Here is a 21849-nt window from a genome sequence, read left to right on the forward strand (position 1 = left end):
GCAGAGGCTCTGAAGTCCTCTGCAGCCTGGTGAAAGGGCGTTTGTGAACACTGGTACAGGCAGGCATTGGAGCAAACTCCCAGGGCCGGGCGTGGCAGCCTTATGCAGTCATGATCCTTTCCATTTCTGAAGCACTTGTACAACTTTGTCATCTGAAAGCACAGAGCAAGGGACCAGCTGCTGACTGGAGGTGGTGTGATTGTGTCTGGAGACAGGAGGTAAGGGAAGGAGTTGCATAACCGCACCAGAGCTAGCTTTGCATTGGCACCAAGTGCAGACGGCTTGGAGGACTGAGGGAACTCATGGAGTCCCCATTGTTCCCAACACCCCACCCAAACCCCTAGGATAGTAATTATAAGACAAGATTATTTTAGTTAACGTTGATCAAATGTGCCTATTCTGTGTCAGTTACCGTGTTTTCATTTAAATTTTGCCAGTTTTTAGTTACTGCATTTTCACTTAAATCTTACCATTTTTCTATGAAATAGTATTATTATGATTTCCATTTAATAGATACGAATACTGAAGCTTAGAGAGGTTTCATAACTTATATAATATTACGCAGCTATTAAATAATGTGCTAGAGTTTGAACTGGGAAGTCTGACTTTAGATTTCAATGACTGCGCTGCACTGTCCTATCCAGTTCTAGAGGCTGAGGTAATGTTACTCAGGTTTCTGTCGCTTGTTAGGGAGTCTCAGGAATTGCTAGCAGCTCAGGGAGGTGGGTTTCCTTTGACCTGTCTTGTTTTTCCCTGAGGAATTCAGGCATAGAACAGCACTGGTACCAGCCAAGGCCCTTATTCTTGCACGAGGTGTCAGCTCCCCTAAGCAAGCTGATGGCTAAGTAGGCTGATGGCACCCACTTTGTCCAGCCTGCAAGGACTTGTATTCAGACAGGGTTTTCTCTCTTTTCTTGATGTCTCCTTCGCTCCGAAGGCTTAGCTATTTCCTTTTCTGCTAGAAGCTGATGTTTAATTCTCACCACCTGTGTTCCTTCCACTTTATCCTGACTGCTTCAGAAACTTCCACCTCAAGCCCTCATACAACAGCCTGACTTCTCCAGAGAGCAGTGCAGCTCAGCAAGACCAGTTCCGACTTGACCTTTGCAGCAGTGACTCCCGTCATGCTAGTTTCTCTTGTGCCAGGCGGCTTCTCCTCATCCACAGCTCCTCTCTCAGTTTCACCTCTTTCCTCCCACTTCCAACCAGATCAGTTTCTCTGATTTTCTTTTTTTCTTTTTTGAGACAAGATCTCACTCTGTTGCCCAGGCTGGAGTGCTGTGGTGCAGTCCTGGCTCACCGCAACCACCACCTACCAGGTTCAAGTGATTCTTGTGCCTCAGCCTCCCGAGTACCTGGGATCATAGGCATGCACCACTAAGCCTGGGTAATTTTTTTATTTTTAGTAGAGATGGGGTTTTGCCATGTTGGCCAGTCTGATCTCAAGTGCCTGGTCTCAAGTGATCCACCCACCTCCCCTCCCGAAGTGCTGAAATTACAGGCTTGAGCCATCTCGCCCGACCAGTTTCTCTGATTTTCTTTATGACTTTTGTTTATTTCCGTGTAGACTCTTATTGTTTTTGATGACATTTTTCTACCCCTCTCCCAAAAGCCTCTGTTAATGTTGGATACTGTTCTCCTGTTGTATTTCCTTATTCCTCTTTTTTTTTTTTGTCTTATTTTAGTGACTGTCTCACCTCTTTGTTTCAATGTCTTTAAAAAGTATTTCAAAAACTTTTTTTTTTTTTTTTTTTGGTAGAGATGGTAGTCTCTCACTCTGTTGTCCAGGCTGGTCCTGAACTCCTGGCCTCAAGTGATTCTTCCCCCTCAGCTTTCCCAAGTGCTGGGATTATGGACAGGAGCCACCACGCCGAGCTTGTTTTGATGTCTTTGTTCACTTAAAACAGCAGGTGGGTTTGACTGCTGTCCCCTCTACCTCTACCATCATCAATTCTGTGGAGGACATACAATTTCCTGCTCTAGGGGTAAGAGGTCACATGGATTAGGGAAAGACAGGTGGCAAACCCCTGAATGAAAAACAAACACCTAACTCTTAGGTAATATTTACTATGTGCCAGACACAACCGTAATCCCTTTACATATGTTATCTCGTTAATCTTTGTAACAGTCTGTAACTTGAATAATATTATTATCCCTGTCTTATAGATGAGGAAATGGGGGCACACAGGGCTAAGTAACTTGGTCAAGATTCACAGATGGTGGGTGAGTGGTCGAGTCAGAATCCAAGCAGAAACTGTTCCTCATGCTCAGCTGCCTCTAAGAGTTGATGGTTAGCAAGCAGAAAAAAAGGCACTGAAGCAGATACACATCCTCATGGGAACAAAGACACACTGCCCTCTTTCTCTTTCACTCTCACTCTTTTTATTCCTTCCTCTTTCTTTCTCTCCCTCTCTTCCCTTCTTCAGGGAACCTGTCATCTTTGTATACTGACAGAATCTACATCCAGTGACCTCTCAAGGTCTTTCTTATTTCAAGTCCCTTGTAGTTCTGTGAATCTCTTTCTGTTTCATCACCATCTTTTCAGTTTACAGTCAGCACCCAGACTCTGGAGAGAAGGGATTTCACCTCTTTTGCAAAAGCATCTGATTTATATTTGTAGGCTTAGGACAGACAGAGAGATCAAGCCGCACATTCCATAAGCAATGCAAACATGGCTGCAGCACTGCCCGTCACTCAGAACTACATATCCCAGAGTGCAGCGGAGGAGGTTGATGTGACCAGGGTTTGCCTCACTCGGTTTCCTTGCAGCCCCACCTCCCAAGAGGCAGCTGCCATGGAGGCTCTTCCTAAAGAAGTAGGTGCAGTGCCCAGCCTCGGCGCTGTCCTTAGAGAACATGGCGCTTGCTTCCCACAGCTCCTTCACCCACACTCCTGTCAAAACTCACTCCAGCCTGTTTTCAAAAGCATCTGTTTTTTTTTGTCTCTCTCTTTTTAACTTGGTGTGTAAGTACAGTGATTAAGGAGTCAGAAAGTAATACCCAGGGTAAAGTAATTAGTAGAAATAATTGCCCTAGAGAAAGAATGATATAAAGAGCCATTTCTTTCTGTATTTTATTAAATATTCGGCAAAATGAAATGAGCCTAAATTGCAGAAGTGGGAGCTTCTGGTCTCTAGTTCAAAAAGCAAAAAGCAACTACATAGAATAGAGATTATGTTATGAAGAATTATTTAGATCAAGTCCTTTCTGGTTAGTAGCAGCAGAGGTAGGGATTCAATTGGTTTTATTTAGACAATCTGCGTTAGTACCCCTCCCCCTCTTTCTTATCCTGTTTTCTCTTTCATTCTCCTTTCTCCCTGACGTTTTCTTTGCTCTGGGACATATTCCTCCTCCCCACTCTCATTAAAGCCTAGTTCTCCCCTGCCTCCTGCCCAGCCTCAATGTCTAGGTTGTCTACTCTGCAGTTAGCAGCATTCTCCCTGCTGCTTTGAGTTCAGACATATGAATGGCTGTGTAATATGCATGCGGTGCTTCTGACGCCTGACGCACATGTTCACCATCCAGGGCTCTGTCACAGTTCTTTAAAAACTGAGTGGATAAATGTTTTTGGTTATTTGGGAGACTGGGTGGACCCCCATTAACATGGGTCTGATTTCTGTGTGATTTTGATGAAATAGCCTTCTCCATGGATACTAGCCTTCTGCTCTCCATGTGTTTGTACATTTGACTGTCAGCTCAGAAACAGAGAGGATGGCAAGCCACAGCAAGAGCCAGAAGAAACGTTACAGGCCTCTGAGCAGAAAAGATGACATGTAGATTGGCATGGCCCCCACACCTTTGGTTTTTGGCTGGTGTATGATTGATTACCTCTACTGCAATGCTGGCAAACCTCATGGATTTTCAGGTTTATTGCATTCAAGACCATAGTCTAGGGCATATGGAAACCAGGCAATAGGTTAAAGAAAACCATCTATGGGCCTAAATTCCACTACTCTCATCCTCAACCTTTTTAATTAGAGTAGGATGGAACAGGAATGGGAGAAGTGTTGAATTCTGTTTATGATGGCTAGAAAAAAAAATGTGCCTCTAACAGGATGTGTGCCTGTGTCAGGATATATATCCTTCCCTCTCACCTCAATTTAAATCAGAGTAGTTGAATTAGAATAAGGTGAATATAAGTGAATTCATTTAGATACACACTTTTTATCCAAATGCAATTTTCCCTGTACACAGGAGATTTGTTTAAATGTATATACCAACCTCTGAATAGTCCCAAGATTGGTTTCTTAATGTTTAACAATGCATTTTTTATAATCTGCCATCTTCAATTAAAAAAAAGAAAGACCTCAAAGGGAGGTATCAAATTGAGGTTTTATATTCTCTACCAAACTGTAGTGATAGGGAGAAGGACTTGGGTGCAGATGGAGGAGGAAAAAGTTAAGAGGTAGGAAATTTGTTTTTACAATGTTTAGTGGAAAGGAAAGGACTTAGTAAATATGGGGTTGAATCTCAGTTCTGCTCTGCTGACTGTGTGACCTTGGACAAGTTGCTTAAAGTCTCTGAATCTCGTTTAGTTATCTTTAAAATGGGGGAAACAGTCTTGACCTCACAGTGTTCTGAGTATCCAAGGAGGTAACGAATTTGGAAACAATCTTAGTCTGTTTGCTGCTGCTCTAACAGAACACCCAAGCTGAGTAATTGATAAAGAACTGAAATGTATTTGGCTCATGGTTCAGGAGGCTGGGGAGTCCAAAAGTGTAATCCCAGCATCTAGAGGTCTTGTGCAGAGTTACCCTGTGGCAGACGGGCAAAAGAGTGGCTTAGACAGGAAGAAAATTGGTTATCTCATCCTTTTATAAGGAGCCCACTCTTATGATAACCAACTTACTCTCAGGATAACTGCATCAAACCATTCATGAGGGTGACTCTCATGACCTAATTACCTGTTAAAGGTTCCACCTCTTAATACTATACTGTTGCAATGGCCGTTACATTTCAACACGATTTTTGGAAGAGACATTCAAACTATAACAGAAATGCATTGCAAATTGTGGAGCACTGTACAAATGAGAGTTATCACGATTATTGTTCCTGTGTTAAGCCAGACCTGTGAGTACTGTGTTGTCAGTGTCATCAATTTTTTGGAAAACTTTTCTAGTCTGTATTGATCTACCTGATTGAGTTGTTTGGTTATAAAGTCAGACTTAAATAGAAGCAAGGTAATAAATGATCGCAAAATTATTGTCTTATTTTATTTATTTATTTATTTATTTGTTTGTTTGTTTATTTTAGGCAGAGTTTTGCTCTTGTTGCCCAGGATGGAGTGCAATGGCATGGTCTTGGCTCACTGCAACCTCTGCTTCCCGGGTTCAAGCCATTCTCTTGCCTCAGCCTGGCAAGTAGCTAGGACTACCTACTCGCGTCACCAAGCCTGGCTAATTTTGTAATTTTAGTAGAGACGGGGTTTCACCGTGTAGGCCCGGCTCGTCTTGAACTCCTGACCTCAGGTGATCCATCTACTTTGGCCTCCCAAAGTGCTGGGATTACAGGTGTAAGGTAGTGTAAGGCACCGTGCCTGGCCATGCTTTCTTTTTTATTTTGTTTTACTCTATCTAACACTTGGTTTGTTGGTTTTTTCCTGTGGTCTGGGGGCTGGATTGGGAGTAGGTGTGGGGGAGGAAAGGAAAGAGGAAATAAGGAGGGGTCGTTTTTATCTCAGGATCTCACCATTTCTGAGGGTAAAGTCTACCTGGAAATGAGTATTGGGAGATTGATGTTCTTGTTTTAACCCTTTGGCCTTTTATCTGGGCCTTAGTTTCCTCATCTGTAAAACAGGAGCTGAAACTGTAAGATCCCATTCACTTGTAGCCCATTTTTTTTTTTTTTTTTTTTTGAGTCGAGGTCTTGCTCTGTCACCCAGGCTGGAGTGTAGTGGCACCATCTTGGCTCACTGCAACCTCCACCTCTTGGGTTCAAGCAATTCTTCTGCCTTAGCCTCCTGAATAGCTGGGAGGATTACAGGCACCCGCCACTACACCCGGCTAATTTTTTGTATTTTTAGTAGAGATGGGGTTTCACCATGTTGGTCAGGCAGGTCTCCAACTCCTGACCTGGTGATCCACCTGCCTTAGCATCCCAAAGTGCCAAGGCAGGCAGATTACGGGCATGAGCCACTGTACCTGGCCCACTTGTAGGCTTTTGTAGATGTGAGATCACAAGCATGAAAGAACCCATGTCCTTAACAGAAGATAGATTAGCATGTTTCAGGGGCTGCTATAGGGGAGCTGATGGGGGAAAATGACAGGAGGGAGGTACCTGGAGATGCCTCAGGACATGGGAGTTTTTCCATAGTGTATTCTTTCTGATTGGGGGAAAGATCTTTAAAGATTGGGATGGGCTTATTTTCCTGTTTTGTCAAGATCACGGTTCCCAGAGTGTACACCTTGTTTTCTTGCCAGTTTCTAGGAGCCTTGCTCTGTGGTGTGGATGCCAGCTCTGGCACTGCAAACACACACAGTGAATATATGTACTGTGTTTTAAGTAGAATCCTTGCACTGTCTTGACAGTGTGAGCAGCCTGTTACCATCTTCCCTGTAGGGCTGGGGTACTCTGATCCCCTTCCCCTGGGTGCCCCTGATGGACTCAGCTTATCCCAGGTTGCCCGACTAAAGTGGGCCTGAGAGGAAGCTGTAGTCACTGCAAATGAGCGGCCTGTCCCTGTTGGGCAGGAAACCTAGAGTGATGAATGGGGCTGGATGAAGTCATCCTGCTCCTCCAATCAGGCTGCTCGGAGAGAGCCAGGGGCCTCTGCAGATCCAGCCAGGCTGCCGGCTGCTCTCATGTACCTTTAGACAGAGGCTCTGAGTCTCTGGGAGTGGAGTGGGGGTGTGTGAACCGCCCGCTCCTGGCTCCTGTGTAGGCCTCAGTCAGTCTGAATGTTATTGCAAGGTGAGTGGCTTCACCGGGCGAATTTCTCTCCTTTTGCATTCTCCACCTTGCTGTGCCAGGCTCCGGCTTTGTGGCTCCGGCGCTTCTTTGCACAGCACCTTTCTGCTTCCAGCCGAGTGCCTGCACCTTCTTGAGGTTCTCACACCTGCCTGTTCCCCACCAACCGCTGACCTTCTTCCTTCCTGCTCCCCTCAGCTCTTGCTCATTACCTGCCAGCTGGCCTCTTCCCACATGCCCTCCTCATCCTGACCTGTGGGTACCAGTTGGCGGGGTGATGGGAGGGCAGGCCTCCATCTTGTGCCCTCTCCCTCTCACAGGGGGAGCCTGGGGAAACCCACACTTCGCTCCTGGGAAGAAGTACCAGGCCAGGGGAGATGCCCCTGACTCAGCCTCCTGGGCGTCTGTGGAGACAGGAGACAGGGCCCCCTACTTGCTGGGGACCTCTAGACTGTGACTCTTACCCGGAAACTCAGGAAGTCCCAGGGGGCCAGAGTGTAGAAATAGGTGTCTTATTTTCCCCAGCCTTCCAGAGGGGTGGTTTGTTCTCCCTGGGTGGACGTTTGTGACTCTGCCTTTTCTCTCTGGATGGTGCCGCTGCTCCTTAGGCCAAGCAGAGATCATGGAGCCGGCTGACATGGCGACAGCAAAGGTAGGATGGAAATGCTGCCGGCCGCACTGTGCGTAAGTGGCTTCGCTTGGCGAGTTCTGCCTTTGGTTCACTTTTCTCTCTCCTCCTCTCCCTCAGCCCGCCACTCCTGAGCATCCAGGGGCTGTGTCAGAGTGGAGGGAAATGTTGTGAGCACCAAGACCTCAGGAGAGGCGAGGAGGTGCCAGGTCCTACAAAGCACATGCCCCACCTTGGTGTGCTTGGAAGTCGGAGTGGGTGTATGAGGGGTGCAGGGTGGGAGGTGGAGGTATCTGTAGCTTTCATCTGCACTCACTTATATGTCTGTCTTTTTCTTTAGCCTTGCCCTATTTTTCGTTTCTCTTTATCCTGTCTCTTTTTCAGTTACGCCTCTTTGACTCTCCCTCTCCATCTTCTTCCTCTGCTTCTTCTCTGCCCTTTGATCCATCTGTGCAACCTCCACACTTTTTTTTTTTTTAACCTTCTGTTTGCTTCTCTTTTCTCTCTCCCTGTTGTATAAGGAATGGGTGGGGTTGGTGCAGGCTGGACAATCTTAAAAGCAGAGACTGCCTCTCATCCTGCAGCAGACGTTGGCCTTGGGATTGGAGAGGAGTTTCTATGTGAGTGGCAGATGCTGCTGCTGTCCCCGCCCACTGCTCGCTGGATGCCCCAATGGCAGTGCGGGCCTGGGCACCTCCGGGGAATGGGGCCTGGGGTACTGCGCCGCTCGAACCCTGTGGATACGCTAGAGGGCGTTCCTGAGATAGCTTTCAAATCTCTCCTGGCTCCTGCTTGCATTTGAAATTAGCTTTTCTGTCTCTTTTTCCAAACAAGGAGTTAGAGCCATTGGGAGTGGATGGGGGCATCTAAGGAGGCTGAGTCTGTGCAGCCCCAACCCCAGCTCCAGGGTGCAGGGAGAGATATGTAGTCCTTCCAGAATATCTCAGCCCTTCATTTGGGAGCCTTGCTTTTTGGCCAGATGGCAGGGTCTCCTTTCTCTCAGAGATGGAAGACTGGACAAGGCTCAGACTTCTGGAGCAGGTTGGGTACCCCGTGTTGTGTATGGAAGAGAGAATGAGAGGGAGGCCCAAGCGGCAAGTTTGCTGCCAGCATGAACCGGCAGGAATGTGTTACAGTGGTTAGGGCATGTCTCTGGGAATCATAGAACTTGGTCTTCTGCTCCTCCCAGCCCTACAGGCTGTGTGATCAGATCCAAGTCACTTAACTTCTCTAGACTTTCATCTCCTGGTCTGCAGAAAGGTGAAAATTACAAAGCTGAGGTTGGGGCAGAAAGGTGAAAATTAAAATTGTTTTAATCAGTTTAGATCTGACAGATACTCCAAATATTCAGTTTTCTTAGAAAGGAGCCAGAGAAAGCAAACAAAATGAGAACAGGTCTCCCTGGACCCATTCCCTCCTCTGTCTCCCCTTCCTCTCTCTTTTCCTTTCTTCCACAAACATCCAAAGAGCCCCTTTGAACATGGGATGGTGCAAGGTGCTTGTACTCCCTTGGCAGTGTGCAGTGGCAGCCATGAAAGCAGGCATCTGCAGCTGGGTTTGTATCCAAAACAGTTTGCTGCAAGCAGTTTGCTATCTGGTGGGAATGCTGTTGTCTGTCTTCACCAGGGTCTTGCAAATCCTCTAATGAACTAGCTCTTGAAGTTGTAGGTGGTTTGTTATCAACTGGCTGGCTCTCAGGGGATGGTGACGGCAAGTGCTCTGGAAAAGGTGTGGTCTGTGGATATTGGGGATTTAGTCTGTGGTTAGTTTGGAAAGGTCTGTTTAGCTTGTATTTGCATGTAGAGGCAGAAACAGCCTAATCTTACTTAGTCCAGATTGCACATGATCTAAGCAGGTATAGAATCAGATGTTAGAGAGAAACCCCGTCTCAAAAAAAAAAAAAAAAAAAAAAAAAAAGAAAAAGAAAGAATCAGATGTTAGAGATGGGTCATTCCTGAACTTGGCACTTACTTTCAGGACCTTGACCAAGAGAGACTCTGATGGCTAACAGGAGCACCCTTCATTGGTAGGCAGAATTTTATGTCTCCTTACATTCTCCTGGGGAGAGTATCCATGGCTTCCATCAGTTCCCCAGAAGCCTTATTACTCAAAAGACTTTAAGAACTTTTAACTGATCAAGATGCTCCCATAAAGAGCCTATTTGCATAGCCTAGGTACAAAGCCCAGGTACAAAAGGAAATTACATATTAGGCCAATGCCCCGGAATCTCTGATAATGCATAAAAGCAGCTTGTAAGTAATTTACATACAATTTGACTGTCACTTTTTAAACGTCTAAACACATGAAATTGCATCCCCTTATGTCAGCCTTTCCCCTTTTATTTCGGAGATATGATTCCCAGAATTTCCCCTAGCCACAATGTGCTGGGTAAAATTACCCTGGAATGAAATGGCTTTTGGTGGAGGTGTGGTCAGTCTTGATGACGACATTCCCTGTTAGACTCTGTTCAGTTCCTGGAGTAGAGCTTTTAGAGGTGTGACTTCACTTTCTGGAGTCTGGATTTTGAGGTTCTGTTACTTTACTGCATTGTCACAGTCCTACTTTTTTTTTTCAGGTTGCACTTCAGACTAGGGCCATGTGATAGCCTGACCTTACTGTGTTAAGATATGCAGATGAATTGTGTCCTGAGAGTTTTTCTTTCTTTCTTACCTTCTTTCTTTCTTTCTCTCTCTCTCTTTCTCTTTCTCTTTTTCCTTCCTTCCTACCTCCCTCCTTCCTTCCCTCACTCCTCCCTCCCTCCCTCTCCTTTTCTTCCTTTCTTTCTTTTTCTTTGTTTTTCTTTCATTCTTTCTCTTTCCTTCCTTCCTCCCTCCCTCCTTCCCTCCCTCCCTTCTTCCCTCCTTCCCTCCCTCCCTCCTTCCTTCCTCCCTCCCTCTCCTTTTCTTTCTTCTTTCTTTTTCCTCTCCCCCTCTCTCTTTCTTTCTTTCTTTTCTCCACCTCCCTCCATCTCTTTCTTGCTTCCTTGCTTTTTTTTCTCCTGCCTCCCTCCCTCCCTCCCTCCTCTCTCTCTTTCTTTTTCTCTTTCCTCCCTCCTTCCATCCCTCCCTCTCTTCCTTCCTTTCTTCCTTTCTTTTCTTTCTTTTTTCTCCTTCCTTCCTTTCTTCCCTCCTTCCCTCCTTTCCTTCCTTCCTTCCTTCCTTCCTTCCTTCCTTCCTTCTTCCTTTCTTTCTTTCTTTCTTTCTTTCTTTCTTTCTTTCTTTCTTTTTCTTTCTTTCTTTCTGAGACTCTGTTGCTCAGGCTGGAGTGCAGTGGTGCCATTACAGCTCCCTGTAGCCTCAACTTCCTGGGCTCAAGTGATCCTCTTTCCTCAGCCTCCTGAGTTAGCTGGGACTGCAGGTGCATACCACCACACCTGGCTAATTTTTTATTTTTTGTAGAAATGGAGTCACTATGTTGCTTAAGCTGGTCTTGAACTCCAGGGCTCAAGCAGTCCTCCCACCTCAGTCTCCCAAGGTGTTGGGATTACAGGCTTGAGCCACCGTGCTTGGCCAGAGTTTCTATCTTAACTTTAAAAGAGGTTGGGAAGCATTTATTAACCCATTCATTTACCAGATATTTATTAAATGCTGACTACATGCCAGTGGGGAGAGTTCATTGCGGAGATTTTAGGGATGGGTAGCTCACAGTCACTGTGAAGAGATGTTCATGGGTCCTCAGGGGAGACAGACAAGTAAACAAATTATGGCAGCACAGGTAACAAGGTTCAAAATCAGGGGACCAAGAAGAATTAATTGACTGGGCAGTTCATGAAGGGCTTTGTAAAGAAAGTTACATTTTATCTGAGACCTGAAGTATGGATGGGAATTTATCAGGTGGACAAGAGAGGAGAGATGATGTAGCTGTGATTTGGAGTTGGACATATCTGGGTTCAAATGCTGACCCTGTTGCTTTCTGGCTCTGTGAACTTGAGTGAGTTATCTTGGCCTTTCCTGGTCTCAGTTTTCTCATTTGTACATGAAGTTACCATTGATACTCCAGGACTGTCATGAGGATTAAATTCAGTGTCTTAGGATTAATGCCTGGCACACTGCAGATATCACGGAATGGTGGCTGTGGGTACGGAAATCTGTTAGAGAATAGTGGGCCCAGGATGGACATGGCAGGGTTCAGGGCATTACACGTAGTTTGGCAGGACTGGCGGTTAGGATGCATGTGGAAGACAAGAGGCAGGTGTCAAAACCAGAAACAGAAGCAGGGAGCCTGTGAAAGCCTGTGCAGTGCTGAGATTGCATAGACGCTGGAAACAGTTGAAGGACTTCAAGGTACCATCAGCTTTGCTTTTGAGAAAGTACTCTGGCTCAAGGTAGACTAAGATAATTGCCCTCATTTTGCTCCATCTCAGATAATTTTTTTTTTTTTTGAGACGGAGTCTTGCTCTGTCGCCAGGCTGGAGCACAGTGGCACAGTCTCAGCTCACTGCAATCTCTGCCTCCTGAGTTCAAGCAATTCTTCCGCCTCAGCTCCCAAGTAGCTGGGATTACAGGCACGTGCCAAACACCTGGCTAATTTTTGTATTTTTAGTAGAGATGGAGTTTCACCATGTTGGCCAGGATGGTCTTGATCTCTTGACCTCGTGATCCACCTGCCTTGGCCTCCCAAAGTGCTGGGATTACAGGCGTGAGCCACCGTACCCAGCCGATAACTTAATTTTTTTACATCTGTCTCTCCTCACTAGACTTTGAGCTCCTTGAGGACGGGGATTGTGTGTTTTGTTTCTTAATTCACAGAAAACCTAGCACTCAACATTTTGCTTGGCAGATGATAGATGCTCAATAAATATTTGGTTAATGAACAAATAGGAGAGGGTAACTGCAACTGCACACTTAAAGGTAACGATTGAGAGGCAGTTGAACACTGACAGCAGGAAGCACACTCTAGTCATATTTCAGGTGCTAGAATTGACATGACATAGTTCCTAATTAAATGGGAGATGGGAGAGAGAAGGCTAGGGTGAATTGCTGGTTTCTGACTGGGTGACTTGGTAGCTAGTGGTGTTATTTATGGAGATAGATACAGGAGATCAGAGTTGGGAGGAGACAGTGGGACAGTGAGTTTCATTTATTCATGCTGGCTCTGAACTGTTTGTGAGACATCTAGGTGAAGCTGTTCAGGAACAATGGGAAATTTGTGTCTGAGGTTAGGGAGTGGTACTGGTTGAGCATCCCAGATCTGCAAATCTGAAACAGAAATGCTCCCAAACCTGAAACTTACTGAGTGCCAACATGCCGCTCAAAGGAAATGGTCATCAGAGCATTTCAGACTTCAGGTTTGACTATGTATTCTGCAAATATTCCAAAATCCGAAAAAATCAGATGCCCCGTCACAGCAGTTGACAGGCAGAGGCTCTCCTTATGGGGTCTTAAAACTGAGAGCCTTTTTCATGGGGGAGTCTGGACTTCTGCATTTTGTGAAGAAACTGAAAAAAATTGACAGGCCAGCACAGGATTACCAGTTATTTATTTTACCAATGAAAGCTAGCAAATTCTAAACTAAAATATAGAATTACCCACCACTGTGTATATTTAAAGAATATTTAAACACAAAATTAAAAGGTGGTGCTGTTAATATATTTAAACTTTTTTCTTTCTTTTTTTTTTTTTTTTTTGGAGACAGAGCCTTGCTCTGTCTCTCAGGCTGCAGTGCAGTGGAGTGATCTTGGTTCACGGCAACCTCCACCTCCTGGGCTCCAGCAATCCTCCTGCCTCAGCCTCCTGTGTAGCTGGGACCACAGGTGTGCAGCACCACACCCAGCCAATTTTTGTATTTTTAGTAGAGACGGGTTTCACTGTGTTGCCCAGGCTAGTCTCAAACTCCTGAGCTCAAGTGATCTGCCCACCTTGGCCTTCCAGAGTGCCAGGATTACAGGTGTGAGCCCCTGTGCCCAGCCGAGATATTTAACCTTTCAGTGTTTACCACGTTGTCCTGATTTTTCTCAATTCGTTACCAGTCCATGTAAAAACCCCATCATGGTACATGCCAGCACAGAAATGCTCCTGGATTATCAAAGACAGCTAGTGGCTTAGTGCATGGAAGAGCATTTGCTGAATAGTGCTGGTCACAAGAGGGATGGAAGCTGAACTCTTTGGTATACTCATGATATGCCAGCCTCATGTCTGTTGTGCTGTCGGCAGAAGGTAGTGGATATCTGTTCCTGAAACAACTTAAACCTCCCCCGCCCCAACCTTAGGGCACTGTTGAGAAAATGTCCTGATGACTGGAAACGAAACTCTTTAAAATCAAACACATTAGATGTAGTCTGCTCTATCCAAGTAGACCTGTATTTATTGGCAGTGATAGTAGCAATATGTTCCAAAGGCACTATTTCTGGACACCTGTCATGCCAATAGGAAGCTCTTGTCTCCATAAAGGATGATGACAAATATTGGATTCTTTTTCTGGCTCTTTTGTGTTAAGACCAGACTAATCAAGAAATATCACGGACAGATAATCAAATCAGTTGAGACTATTCACCATTACTTGTCTGTTGATTAAAAAAAAATGGTATAATGATTACAATATATATTTGTATATATTGTATTTGTTTTGGAAAACAGATAATATGTCCTTCTGATTAGATATGCCTCTCTTAGAGATTTATTGCCTTATATTTTAAGTTAGTATTATTTAATATAGCTTAATGCCCGTCTTTCATCTTGTTGGATTATTAATTTGTAGAGATCAAGGAGAACTCAGAATGTAACTCTGAAGTATCATCATGATTTGCTTGGGTCATGAAAATATTAGACGCTCCGTAAGTATTGTTCTTTTTTTTGAGATAGTCTAGCTCTGTCGCCCAGGTTGGAGAGCCATGGCACCATCTTGGCTCACTGCAACCTCCACCTCCGGGCTCAAGAAATTCTCCTGCAGCAGCCTCCTGAGTAGCTGGGATTACAGAAGCCCACCACCATGCCCGACTAATTTTGTATTTTTAGTAGAGACAGGGTTTCACCATGTTGGCCAGGCTGGTTTCAAACTCCTGAGCTCAGATGATCCAGCCGTCTCAGCCTCCCAAAGTGCTGGGATTACAGGCATGAGCCACTAGGCCCAGCCATAAGTGCAGTTCTTGTTGAAATAATAAACAGCTGATTGACCCAACAGAAAGAGCATAAAACAACGCAAAAATATTCCTGACAAAATAGGAAAAATTGGAAAGTTTGCTGACATAAAGGAGAAAAAGTAGATTAGGAGCAGGACGTAGAGCCTGTGGTTCCTATAGTATATAGCGGTGGTTCTGTGCACACAGGTTGGGAATAATCTTAGCAGTGCTGAACTCAGCACTTACTTTCTCTTACTGTCATCCACTCCTCTTAGCAACCTGATGGTTGCTATGAGCATCCTCACCTTTCTAACGGATGAAGGAGCTGAGGCTTAGAGAAATGAAGTAAGTTGCTCAAGGTCACATAGCAGTTAAGTATAGATTTGAACTCAAGGCTAATTCTAGAATCGCGGTGCCAAACCACAAAACACCACTGGGGGTGTCCATCCCAGCTCAGTGAAGAATGTGGTTTTTCTGCATTTGTCCTGTCATCGAGCAATTTCTCTGCCAACAATAAATAGATTCTTATGGTGTCCTTGACCAGGCGACTTTCACTTTTAAAATGAGTTAACGCTCAATTCACCTGTATTTTAAAAAATGGTAATACTGATATATAATTTAGTGGAAGAAGGAGAAATCCCCATTTACTGGGAAGAGAACCCGAAGCAGCTGGCTTAGGTGTATGGGTGCCCCCTCCCAAGGAGAACCTGAGTTTATAAGCACCCTCCTGGGTCCCTAACACCATCAGTCACCCTGAATTTCTCCTGGGGATAAACCAGGAGGAGCCATGGGTGTAATTAGAAATCTGCCTCCTTTCTTCCATCTGGCAAGAGAGAAGTTTTCTTTTGTTATGTGTATAATTAGGATGATGAGTGACTTCAGGCAGCAGCCCCTCTCCTGGTTGTGAGATTCTCTGAGGTATGTGCATCTTTCTGACAGCAGGGCTTTTAACTCCTTGAGGCCACCCTTCTGGGCACCAGCAGAAGGGGTCTCATGATCCAGGACTCAGGGATGAGTAAGCATGCAGAGAAACCAACACTAATCAGGCAGTCAAGCATTCAGGAAGCGGGAGGATGATTTTGAAGGTGAAGCGGAAAGTGGGATAGTGCAGGGAGTCCTCTTTAGGGATTTCCATTGCCAGAAAGAGCTCCTGTCTCCTCATCAAGACAAAGTCTCCTTGAAGAAGGGTTATCGATGGCTGCTTAAACAGGGGGAAGAGAGAAAGCTTAGATGGGTGTTGTACTGAGTTGAGTGAGTGAGGTGATCCCAAGGTATGGGTGGGCTAAAGAGTTTCCTTACCCAGAGTTGCATGAGGGGGCTCGTGATTTCTCAGGCATGGTGTTTTACCTTTTACAGTTTCCTCTTTTAACCAATTACCACCTTAGAGAGCGGTTAGCAGTGGCAGTACTTGTAGGAAGAGAACTAGACTTGGCTGAGCCTGTGTGTCTTGCGTGAAATATGGTTTAGCATCTCGCTGGGCTGCTGTGAGAATCACCAGGCATGAGGTCTGTGAAATCACTCTAGATTCTAGAGTGATCCAAGGATCAGAGCCATCCACACAAGCCCTGGCTGCCTTAGTCTTGCTTCCTCCCCTTCCTAGGGGCAGGACAAAGCTGAGTGGAGTTTTGCTTTGATATTGTTTATCCTGTTTATTGCCTGAAGGAATATTCTAGATTAGCAGATTGTGAAGGAGGGGCAAAGAAGCCTGGGGGGAGGTGATGCTGTTCATTTTATTTTTAAATTCCACTGTCTTCAGTAAATCCGGGAGGTTGAGGTCGTAGAGGCAGAAGGAAGCATTCTTCAAGCACAGCCCTGCTTTGCTGTGCCCACAAGCCTGCCACCCTATGCCAGTCCTCTTGCCAGGTGCCTGCTCTGTAAAGTGCTGTTTCACCCAGTCAGTGGGCCTGGAGGGCAGGGGTGTGCACAAGGGTACCAGGGATGGGAAGGGAGGGGCTGGTTTTGGAGGTTCCAAGCTGGGAGCTGACACAGATGAACAGACTAGAAGGCGAGGCCAATGCCTGCAGCCCACACTATCACCCCAGAGCCAGTGACTAATAGTGGCAGAGGTTGGAGAGGGAAGAGTGCCAAGGGAGGGAGAGGACAGGGAACTGGTGGGGAGCACCTGATCGGGGTGCAGCCCTGGCCATCTGCTGGTCAGCTCACACAAGCTCTCCATTGAGTGCAGTTTGGAAGTGGATTTTGGCTGAAGGACTAGAAAGAGGCTTGTTGTGGAAATGGAGTGTTTAGGAGGCTGCTCCGCCCCCGCTGCTCCTCTCTCACTTGCTTCCTGACCTCCAAAATGCTCCTTAAATATAACACTCTCAACGCCTGATGACTCCCCTGCCTGAGCTTGGAGCTTTGATTCCCCAACGTGTGACTGCAGCACTGCTCTGCCCCAGATTTCCCATCAATTAGAGGCATGCAGCTATGCCCTGGTACTGCAGAGCTGCTCTGCTGCTTTTCCTGGAGCAAAGTTGCGGGGAGGGGGGGTGAGGGAGAGCAGCACAGAATCCAAGAACTTGAGCTAGAAGGAGAGCCTCAGGGATCCTCTCATTTATTTTCTGCTCCAGAGGCTTGGAGTGACTTACCCAAGGTCATGAGGAAGCATGGAATTCTGGTGGGGGAAAGAGCTCCAGATGAGGAGGTGGGAGGAGTGCTGAATTCTCCCTTGACTTCTGCCATTCATTGGCAGAGATAGGACCTAATATCATGGCATTTGAGTTCACAGATTCCAGGTTTCCCTTGGCCAGGTGACCCTGGGTGTCTACAGGCAAGGTCAACAGCAGCATGCTCTGGTGACCTGTTCCCATTCTAGTCCCCATCTATGGATTAGGCGAGAAACACCAATCAGGTTTTTGTTGGATTAGGAAAGGAACAGTACCAGAGTAGGTGAGGAGACTTTAAGACTCATAGGAGACCAAGAGAAAGTCAAAGCAGCTGAAATCAAAAGGAAAAAGCTGAACTGTTTCCAGCCTCCATTCTAAACTCAGTAACATTCGGAAGAAATCGTGGTAACAAGAGGCTTGGAGTAATACAAATCAAACCAACCTCATGTTCATTAAATTAGTGAACTTCCAAAGGCCAATTTTTGTGAATGTGTATTTGTGAAAATGCAGATAACACAAAACATTGCTTAGACGCCTGTGCCCTGCCCCTTTTTTATCAAGCCTGCTTATAAAAACCCAAAAGGGATTGGTGTATAGTTGTTTTTTAATTACTCTGTTTATTTTTAAATTATTTGCATTGACTAATTAGCTGATACAAAATAATATATGGGGGGTGGGCAAGATGGCTCATGCTGTAATCCCAGCATTTTGGGAGACCAAAGTGGGCAGATTGTTTGAGCCTTGGTGTTCGAGAACAGTCTGGGCAACACAGTGAAACTTCGTCTCTGCAAAAAATAAAAATAAATTAGTTGGGCATGATGGTGCATGTCTGCAATCCCAGCTACTCAGGAAGCTGAGGTGGGAGGACCACTGGAGCCCAGGAGGTCATCATGCCACTGTACTCCAGCCTGGGAAACAGAGTGAGACCCTGTCTCAAAAAAAAAAAAAAAAAAAGAAAGAAAGAAAGAAAAGAAAAAGAACCAAAATAATATTCATCAAATTATAAAATACGTGTATAAAGAAGAAATGACAGTTGCAGGAGTACCTCTCACTTGCTCTGCTCCATTGCATGTGACTGATTATGCATTTTCAGTGCTGTGTACTGTTCCAACTTAAGAAAATAACACAAGGCATTTATTTTTCTGTTGATAGACATTTGTTTTGGGGTTTTTATTTTGTTTTTTTGCTGTTACATGGAATGCCATTTAAAGTTTCATGTGTATCCCTCTGAATGTAAGTTGCTTCCATATGAAGTAGAACTGTTAGGTGTTAGAGGATGCAATCATCCAACTTTATTACATAATACCACATAATTTTCTTAGGGAGCTGAACCAGAATACACCCACTAGCTCCTTTCCAACACTTGGTATTATTTGACTTTTTAATTTTTGTCAGTGGGATGAGTATGTGATGGCATCTCACCAGAGTTCCAATTTGTATTTTCCTGAGTACTAATGAATTGAGCTCCTTTTTATATGTTTATTGCTTTCTCTTTTGAAAATGCTTACTCAAATCATTTGCCTATTTTTTGAATTATCCTTTTTCTCACTGGTTTGCAGGAATTTTTAATTAATTCTGTGTAAAATTTCTTCCTCAATCAATATATGTCGCAAATATTTTCTCTGAGAAAAGCCTTGTCTTTTCTCTCTATGATCTCTTTGGATGATCAGAAGTTTTTAATTTCACTGTGGCTGAATCTATCATTTTTTTCTTTTGTGGGCATTGTTTTCAGGTCTTGTTTAGGAAACTCTCAAGGCACAGTCAGTGGAAGAGTCAGTTTGTGATTGTGATTTATCAGGAGAGATTGTTCTTCCTCCTTTGTTCAACATCAAGGTTTAGGACAGGCAGTTTTCCTTTTAGTCCCTGGGCAGCATTTGTGAATTTCTTTCAAGTTTATACTTACAGTGAGAGTGTAGTCCACTGGGACCCACTTTATGAGGCAGTCTTCTCTTAATTCTCTCACCATTCATGGGCTTTGGGAATTATCTCATGTGCTCTGGGAGGCCATGAAAACTGAAGCCCAGTTTCACTATTTTCTGCCGTCACTAAATTTTTGACCTTTAAATATTTCTTACTTTTTTGATAGCTCATCAAGCACTTTAAAAGAATTTTGTTTTCTGCTTTCTCTGTGAATATGCCATATTGCCAGACATGGAAGTCTTTGCAATCTAGTTTCCTCTAAACAATTCTTATCCTTCCTGAAATGCAAATATCAGGAGCAACCAGATTGCAGGGAGTCAGGCAGAAGTGGGAGAATCTGTGTATTCATTCCTAGCGGTTGTGTTAGTGCTCACAATTTGCTGGCCATGAACTTTTCAAACAGTGGAGACTGCTCTCTCTCAGAAGATAAAGAGGGAAGTCAGATGAGCTTCCATCTCACTTGGTCTTAGTCTTTACCTCAGAAAGCACTTTCATGTCTCTTCAAAGCTATGTTTGGATCACCTTTTGAAATTTTCTTTTTGTTTGTTTGTTTGAGACAGAGTCTCGCTTTGTGGCCCAGACTGGATTGCAGTGGTGGGATCTGGGCTCACTGTAACCTCTGCTTCCTGGGTTCCAGCAATTCTCCTGCCTCAGCCTCCCAATTCTCTGGGATTATAAGTATGTGCCCCCATACTCAGCTAATTCTGCATTTTTAGTAGAGATGGGATTTCATTCGCCATGTTGGCCATGCTGATCTCGAACTCCTAACCTCAGGTGATCCACCCATCTCGGCCTCCCAAACTGCTAGAATTACAGGGGTGACCCACCATGCCTGGCCAAGATTTTCTTTATAGACCATAAAAATAGAAACCTGTCTCCAGGGCCCTGTGAGAAGCTCTGTTTCAGAACCAAGAGCGAGCCAAGGGAAATTCAAGGCAGATGATGATCACTCAACCCCCACTGGGCTCTCCTGTTCTTCCATCCCTTTAGGGTTCCTCACAACACACACAGACACTCAAGCCAGCCAACTCATCAGTAATAGAAGATTTAGTCTCTTTTTTACTTGTTGCCTAGATTCTTTTTCTCCTGGGAGCATGTAAGCTTTTATAAACCAGCTTGTCTGATAGAGAAGGAGATTTTTTATAAACATACATAGTGATTAAGAGAATAGGTTTTTGAGCTGGGCATTAATGCATTCAAATCCCATACTTGCAGTTTGCTAGCTGTTTGACATTAGGCAAATCAAGACACTACAGTTATGTCAGGTGCAGTGGCTCACACCTGTAGTCCCAGTATTTTGGGAGGCTGAGGTGGGTGGATTTCCTGAGGTCAGGAGTTCCAGACCAGCCTGGCCAACATGGAGAAACCCCATCTCTATACTAAAAATACGAAAAACAGCCAGACATTGTGATGCATGCTTGGAATCCCAGCTACTTGGGAGACTGAGGCAGGAGAATCGTTTGAACCTGGGCGGTGGAGGTTGCAGTGAGCAGAGATAGCACCATTGTACTCCAGCCTGAGAGGCAGAGTGAGACTCCGTCTCAAAAAAAATAAATAAATAAAAAAGACACTACAATTAGTCTTCAGTGGCATTATCTGAAAAATCATGAGGTGCTGCCTTATAAATTGGATGTAAGGATTAAGTAAGATAATACATGCAAAACGCTTAGCTTGATGCCTGACTAGCCCTCAATATACTCATATTAATAGTTGAGAAGGAGTTGACTTTTTGGATTTTTGTTTGTGGAGTTAAGAAGAAAACCAGCTAGATCAAAAGCCAAAAATCTTTATTTACAGTAATGTGCTTTTAATATAATACTTGGAAATCTTTGATCCAGGTTTTATGTGTGACTTGTGATCAGAGCAGTTGATGGACCAGGATAAGAATGCAGTACTCACGTGTACCTGGAGTACTCTCAGTGACATTTGCCTCGGGGCTGGATCACGTGACCTAGTATTTCCATTGAATGAATTATCTAGGTCGTAAAGGACAGCTCTTTGTACTTCTGGAATCTGTCGATCCCTTCAATATCTGTGCGGAAAGTATGGCCTGGGTACAGCCTCCAGGAACTTTAAAAGCATAATTTTGGATGTGTTCAGAAGTCCTGGCAGCATTTGAGGGTTGTCTGGCATGCAGCTATGGACAGATAAATTCCACAGCAAAGGGCTGCTTCAAGAACACCTCTCTGAAAGCTCGGTATACCTTATTCTTTTCTTTCTTTCTTTCATTTTTTACTACTGTAATCAGGTCATAAAAGCTTATTATAGCTTAAAGAGTGCTTCTTCTGGACCATGTGGACACTGGGAAGATACCATGGTGTTTCAGTTTCGTTTGAGTAAGGCCACTTAAACGCTTGCATAGAGTACCCCTACAATACGCAAGCTCTCCTCGTCAGTGGGGATATAGAGTTAGCTGAATGACACACAGTCCTTGTCTTCATGTGCTTAGCAGATAATAAGTCATTACAAGTATGGCAACTGTTACTAACCAGGGTCTGCATTCCAGTTTTTCTTTTTCTTTATTTTATTTTTTGTTTGAGACAGAGTCTCGCTCTGTCACCCAGGCTGGATTGCAGTGGTGGGATCTGGGCTCACTGCAACCTCTGTCTCTTGGGTTCAAGCGAGTTTCCTGCCTCAGTCTTCCAAGTAACTGGGATCACAGGCACGTGCCACCATGCCCGGCTAAATTTTATACTTTTAGTAGAGATGGGGTGTCACCATGTTGGCCAGGAT

The 21849-nt window shown here is 44.8% G+C and overlaps 1 protein-coding gene across 26 annotated transcripts in view; it reads left to right on the plus strand.

Moving 5' to 3' along the window:
* The window catches only part of GRAMD1B (GRAM domain containing 1B), a 260660-nt gene that overhangs the window by 145189 nt on the left and 93622 nt on the right, over positions 1-21849 (plus strand). The window contains exons 1-2 of one of the 26 annotated variants that reach the window (XM_078339734.1): positions 6787-6908; positions 7514-7589. The exons of 22 other annotated variants lie outside the window; for them this stretch is intronic. In XM_078339734.1, the coding sequence (XP_078195860.1) occupies positions 6896-6908; positions 7514-7589 (89 nt within the window). In that variant the 5' untranslated portion in view covers positions 6787-6895. Of the gene's footprint in view, positions 1-6786; positions 6909-7513; positions 7590-8340; positions 8575-21849 lie in introns of those variants that run through there. 3 more of the 26 variants (XM_078339743.1, XM_078339744.1, XM_054241661.2) reach the window with 3 other exon arrangements.

Source organism: Callithrix jacchus, chromosome 10, assembly GCF_049354715.1.
Source record: "Callithrix jacchus isolate 240 chromosome 10, calJac240_pri, whole genome shotgun sequence".
Classification (NCBI taxonomy): domain Eukaryota; kingdom Metazoa; phylum Chordata; class Mammalia; order Primates; family Cebidae; genus Callithrix; species Callithrix jacchus.